Source organism: Clarias gariepinus, chromosome 22, assembly GCF_024256425.1.
Source record: "Clarias gariepinus isolate MV-2021 ecotype Netherlands chromosome 22, CGAR_prim_01v2, whole genome shotgun sequence".
Taxonomy (NCBI): Eukaryota; Metazoa; Chordata; class Actinopteri; order Siluriformes; family Clariidae; genus Clarias; species Clarias gariepinus.
The window spans coordinates 28,748,310-28,755,000 of record NC_071121.1 but is presented as its reverse complement, the minus strand read 5'-3'; the positions used below and the strand labels follow the sequence as shown (position 1 = coordinate 28,755,000).

Genomic DNA, 6,691 nt, shown 5'->3' with positions numbered 1-6,691 from the left:
CTACACACAACATAAAATGATGACAACGTGAAATTTATTAAAAATGAAAAAATTGAGAAAGCACATGTACATAAGTATTCACAGCCTTTGCCATGAAGCTCAAAACTGAGCTCAGGCGCATTCTGTTTCCCCTGATCATCATGTTTCCCCTGATCATCCTTGAGATGTTTCTGCAGCTTAACTGGAGTCCACCTGTGGTAAATTCAGTTGATTGGATATGATTTGGAAAGACACACACCTGTCTATATAAGGTCCTCTGTGGAGAGAGGAGAACCTTCCAGAAGGACAACCATCTCTGCAGCAATCCACCAATCAGGCCCATATGGTAGAGTGGCCAGACGGAAGCCACTCCTTAGTAAAGGGCACATGGCAGCCCGTCTGGAGCTCTGACAGAATGACTATCGGGTTCTTGGTCACCTCCCTGACTAAGGCCCTTCTCCCCCGATCACTCAGTTTAGATGTCCGGCCAGCTCTAGGAAGAGTCCTGGTGGTTTCGAACTTTTTCCACTTACGGATGATGGAGGCCACTGTGCGCATTGGGACCTTCAAAGCAGCAGAAATCTTTTTGTAACCTTCCCCAGATCTGTGCCTGGAGACAATCCTGTCTGTCGGAGGTCTACAGACAATTCCTTTGACTTCATGCTTGGTTTGTGCTCTGACATGAACGGTCAACTGTGGGACCTTATATAGACAGGTGTGTGTCTCTCTAAATCATGTCCAATCAACTGAATTTACCACAAGTGGACTCCAATTAAGCTGCAGAAACATCTCAAGGATGATCAGGGGAAACAGGATGATCAGGGGAAACAGGATGCACCTGAGCTCAGTTTTGCAAGGCTGTGAATACTTATGTACATGTGCTTTCTCAATTTATTTATTTTTAAATTAATTTGCAAAAATCTATTTAAAGATTATGGGCTATTGTGTGTAGAATTCTGAGAAAAAAAATATTTAATACATTTTAGAATAGGACTGTGACATAACAAAATGTGGAAAAAGTGATGCACTGTGAATACTCAGGGAGAGTTAAAGAAAGAGAGGAAGAGAGGAAGAGAGAGACAGGGAGTTAACAGTTGGGTCAGGTCACAGTCACATAATGTATAAGGTGAATGTACTCATAACTAAATAACTATCATAACTAAAGGGGAGGAGCCAGAGGGAAAAACAGACATGAGGGGGAACTGAGATGTAAAGCAACCAATCACCTCACCGTCAACAAACCTGAGTGATCAATGAGAGTGAGGAGGACAGCATCCAAACATACCAGTTCACCATAATACTCTACGTCCATGAGTCCCCCAGATCTGCTCCTTTACCTAAGGCTAATCTATTTATAAAAATGCTTGGCTAAATAAATAGGTTTTTAGCCTGGACTTAAACACTGAGACTGTGTCTGAGTCCCGAACACTATTTGGAAGACTATTCCATAACTTTGGGGCTTTATAAGAAAAAGCTCTGCCCCCAGCTGTATTTTTCATAATACGCGGTACTGACAAGCAGCCTGCATCCTTTGATCGAAGTAGGCGTGGCGGATCGTAATACACTAGCAGTTCGCTCAGGTACTGCGGCGCGAGACCATTTAATGCTTTATATGTCAAGAGTAGTATTTTAAAATCAATGCGAAATTTCACAGGGAGCCAATGAAGTGAAGATAAGATAGGGGTGATGTGCTCATATCTTCTGGTTCTAGTGAGGACTCTCGCTGCTGCATTCTGGACTAGCTGAAGCTTGTTTATGCATCTAGCTGAACAACCAGACAGTAAGGCATTACAATAGTCCAACCTAGAGGTGATAAAAGCATGAACTAGATTTTCTGCATCGTTTAGCGACAATAAATTTCTTATCTTGGCAATATTTCTGAGGTGAAAGAATGCTATCCTGGTAATATTATCTACATGAGCTTCAAATGAAAGGCTGGAATCTATAATCACACCGAGGTCTTTCACTGTTGCACTTGATGGAACAGAAAGGCCATCTAAAGTTACAGTGTGATCTAGAATCTTACTCCTAGCTGTATGCGGTCCTATGACTAGAACTTCTGTCTTATAAGGATTAAGCAGAAGGAAGTTCATTAGCATCCAATTTCTTATGTCCTGCACACATTGATCAACTTTAGTAAGCTGTTTTTTTCATCTGGTCTTGCTGAGAAATATAACTGTGTATCGTCAGCATAACAGTGAAAACTAATACCATGCTTACGGATTATGTTGCCAAGAGGAAGCATGTAAAGGGAAAAAAGCAGTGGGCCTAAAAACAAACCCTGTGGAACACCAAACTCCACTTGAGAACATGAGGAATAGTCACTATTTAAATCTACATACTGATACAGATCGGTCAAATAGGATCTGAGCCAGGAGAGGGCTGTACCCTTAATTCCCACTACATTTTCTAATCTGTGAAGAAGAATACTATGATCAATGGTGTCAAAAGCTGGACTGAGGTCGAGTAATACAAGCATAGTTACACAACCCTGATCAGAGGCAACTAGGAGGTCATTTACTACTTTAACGAGTGCTGTCTCTGTACTGTGATGAGGCCTAAATCCTGACTGATACAGTTCATGTATGCTATTTTTATGTAGATATAAACAGATCTGCTGAGCTACAACTGTGTGTGTGTGTGTAGGTTTGTGTTAGCTGCTGTCTCTCCAGCAGTTGTAGTTCCCTCCATGCTGCTCCTGCAAGCTGAAGGTTTTGGGGTTCAAAAGGGAATCCCATCTCTCCTCATGGCATCAGGAAGCTTTGATGATATCCTCGCTATTACTGGATTCACCACCTGCCTTGGGATGGCGTTCGGCACAGGTAACACACACACTCTCGCACACGTCAAACTAAATTATATAACTTAATTATTGTACCAATTAATTATTGTAGGATTTAAAATCTTCAGTCATCTGAAAATGGATTCGTTTGCATGAGTCAAGTTTGACTGAATCATTTATGTGAATCAGCTTTGAACATTTGCATGAGTCAAGTCCAAACAATGAATCGTTTCCACCAGTGAAATTTGACAACTGAGTCATCTGTGTGACTCAAGTCTGAATGATCAGTCATAAAACACCATAACATTGAACAGCAGGTATTTGTTCATTTAACACTGAATTAACACTGAATAACCAATGCTTTTAGTTGAATCGTTTGTTTAAGACAGCAGTCTATTTTGTGGCACTGAGCTGATTGTGTGAGTCACCTTAAAGCATCTACATAAATAAAAGAAAGGTTTAGTCTGTACATTGGGTCAGAACTCTTTTAATGATATCTTTATGTTTTATACATTGGAGGACCAGAAACCAGTCTCAGATAAGATTCTGTCTGTCTGTCTGTCTGTCTGTCACTCACAGCATCACACAAAACCATCCGTCTAGACTTTACTGAATCTCCTGCAGTCCTTAGATCTCTGCCTGAAGTTTAATCTGCACCATCAGTGAATCTAAATGTGGAGTAAAAGTGATGTTATGAACAGTTATGTGTGGGATTTAATAATCTACTGTAAAATAATCTACTAATGCGCTACTGTCTCAATGTAAACAAACACCTGCACCAATAGATATTAATTAGAAAAGATAAAGTGAATATTTTGACTGGGATTAGTTCATATTTTCACTTTGGCTGAAATAACAGCGCTGAAGTGGTATAAGTGAATTTTAACACGCTGGAGTGGTTTTAAGACAAAACTTCATCTTTATCCTTTGATCTACTTTTTCCATTTCTCATCTGTGATTCACTCTCCGATTACCGAACAGGGAGTGTATTTGTCTGACCACCAAAGAAGGACAACTTAGTGTAAACAAGGCGTAAGATACTCAACCTTACAGAATGGGATTTCTTTGTATTAATAAGTTAGACAGAGAGTTCTGCTGTACAGAGAGACACACAGACATGGACGTGGGCTTCAACCTCAAATAATAATAATAATCATAATAATAATATCACTGATTACATTAAAGATCAGCAGATTATTATTAGATTTAAACATTTTAACTGTTTCTACAAACTCTTTAACTGTCAAAGTCAGGTACCTACATTGGTTTCATATAAAAGATTCTCCACAAACCTATTTGGAATTGTTAAGAATGGTTTGTTGGAATCAACTATAAACATTGAATCATTAGTGCAGGTCGACTCCACAGACCCTATAAACACTGAATCATTTCGGATTTATGAGGAGTAGTTTGGGTTAAACGGCACAGCTCTCTGAGTCACTGACGTAAAGCCATACTTATTGCTGCCACATTCTGTGTGTGTGTGTGTGTGTGCGCGCATTGCAGGCTCCACATGGCTCAGTTTGGCAAAAGGCCTATTGGAGGTGGTGGTTGGAATTGTAGCTGGAGTGATTTTGGGTATTCTCATCCATTTCTTCCCTAGTGAGGATCAGGTAACACACACACACACACACACACACACACACACACACACACACACAGAGTCACGTTAAATATTCCGGTGTCTGATTTTCAACCATTAATAATTGAAGTGAAACGATAAATTGTCTAATTAAAGACTATGACTATGCTAATAGAGTATCCTGTGCTCTGATTGGCTGAGAGCTGAAACGAAGATGGAGATCTGTTGCACCCTAGTGGTCTAGAGTCCTAATTACAGCATCATGTATACATTTGTTTCCCTGTGTGTGTGTGTGTGTGTAGGTTGATCTGGTGTTGCGGCGTTCCTGCATGTTGCTGGGTTTCTCCGTGTTCTGTGTGTTTGTTAGTCATGTTGCGGGGCTGGGCGGGGCCGGGGGCCTGAGCACCCTCGTTCTCTCCTTCATCGCCGGAATCAGCTGGGACAAAAAAAAGGTCAGCAAAAAACACGTAACTCTCATAGTAATATCCAAACTCCACTGCAGGGTCTGTTGGCTATGTGAGGACCCGTCAGTGGGGCATTTTATAGTCTATTGGGTATAATGATCAGGTAATGGGAATGACTAACAGCATCATATGATAGGATGTAAAATATAGCTAGCTAAATCTTCTTCTGTGTGTGTGTGTGTCTGTGTGTGTGTGTGTGTTAACAGGCCCCAGTAGCCGCTGTTGTTGGGAGGTTTTGGGACATTTTTCAGCCGCTTCTCTTTGGACTGATTGGAGCTGAAATTACGTTTGCTACACTCAATGCTAACACTGTAGGTTAGTGTGTGTACTACACCTCCATACTACGCCCGTACACTAAGGGTTGGTGTGTACTACACCTCCATATCACGCCTGTACACCGTAAGTTAGTGTGTACTACACCTACATACTACGCCTCCATACTATGCCCTTAAACTGTGGGTTAGTGTGTACTACACCTCCTGTATGCTGTAGGTTAGTGTGTACAACACCTACATATCACTTCCGTAGACTGTATTTTACTATGTACTACACCTACATACTACGCCTGTACACTGTGGGTTAGTGTGTACTACACCTCCATACTACAGCAGACACTATGAATAAATTTACTACGTATCTAATTTCTCTCTCTCTCTCTCTCTCTCTTTCTTTTTCTGTCTCTCCTTTGTGCAGGTTTAGGAACAGCCGCTCTTTGTGTCGGTGTTGTTGTTCGCGTGTGTGTGACGTTCACCGTTGTATTGTTTGCTGGTTTTAACCTGAAGGAGAAAATTTTTATCTCTCTTGCATGGTTACCTAAAGCTACAGTACAGGTGTGTGTGTGTGTGTGTGTGTGTGTGTGTGTGTGATATTCCATCTGTGATATCTTAGCTGTGTCTTTGTTACATCTTGTTGTATATAGTATTATGTATATGTTGTGTGTGTGTGTGTGTGTCCTTTAGGCAGCTATAGGCTCCACAGCCCTGGACATGGCCCGTAGCTTAGGAGACGAGCAGTTGGAGCGTTATGGGATGGACGTGCTGACAGTGGCGGTGTTAGCCATCATCATCACGGCTCCCATCGGCGCACTCGCTATCGGCTTAGCCGGACCCAAACTGCTGCAGAAATACACTGAGATAGAGGAGACAAACACACAAGGTAACACACACTCAGAAACACACACACTCACACACACATTATTCTTATATTAATAATAACTAAACGTGTTTCTTTTTTCAGATAAAGCCGAAGATTTCTCACCTCAAGAGTCACACACACAACCACCTCAGGCTGTGGAGAGCAAGCTATAAAAACACACACACACACACACACACACACCCAGTTCCATAATTTAGTTTAACTTTGTAACTTTATTTGTTTTTTACATTTGCTGTGGCTTGACCTTAAACTTTATTTTAAAATCAGATTAACATTATTTATTAAAACTTCTTTCTGATGTCATTTTATTTATGCAGACTGAAAATAAAAAATAATAAAGACATGCTGAGTTGTGTGGAAAATGGTGTGTGTGTTAGGCAGTGTTGGTGAATGTTACTTTTTAAAGTAACTAATTACATTACAAAATTACTGTCATTAAAAAGTAATCAGTTACATTACAGCGTTACTTTCTGATAAAAGTAACTAGTTCAGTACTTTCCCATTGCAGAAAACGAAAACGCCTTTGTGATTCCTCATGCATGTTGTTTTAGTCAAGACCTTTATAATTATTCTACCATCATCACTCAGTCAAGTTTGGACCATAATCTGTTAACTACTAATACCCCCATCTCACCTACTAATACCCCCATCTCACCCACTAATACCCCCATCTCACCTACTAATACCCCCATCTCACCTACTAATACCCCCATCTCACCTACTGATACC

At 40.7% G+C, this 6,691-nt stretch overlaps 1 protein-coding gene across 1 annotated transcript in view; it reads left to right on the top strand.

The window, feature by feature from the left end:
- The window catches only part of LOC128510247 (sodium/hydrogen exchanger 9B2), a 13,465-nt gene extending 7,061 nt beyond the window's left edge, over nucleotides 1-6,404 (top strand). Inside the window, exons 6-12 of the mRNA XM_053482390.1 lie at nucleotides 2,626-2,801; nucleotides 4,268-4,374; nucleotides 4,646-4,795; nucleotides 5,014-5,122; nucleotides 5,501-5,637; nucleotides 5,767-5,962; nucleotides 6,044-6,404. Of these exons, the coding sequence (XP_053338365.1) occupies nucleotides 2,626-2,801; nucleotides 4,268-4,374; nucleotides 4,646-4,795; nucleotides 5,014-5,122; nucleotides 5,501-5,637; nucleotides 5,767-5,962; nucleotides 6,044-6,114 (946 nt within the window). The 3' untranslated portion in view covers nucleotides 6,115-6,404. The remainder of the gene's footprint in view (nucleotides 1-2,625; nucleotides 2,802-4,267; nucleotides 4,375-4,645; nucleotides 4,796-5,013; nucleotides 5,123-5,500; nucleotides 5,638-5,766; nucleotides 5,963-6,043) is intronic.
- The last annotated feature ends 287 nt before the right edge of the window (nucleotides 6,405-6,691 follow it).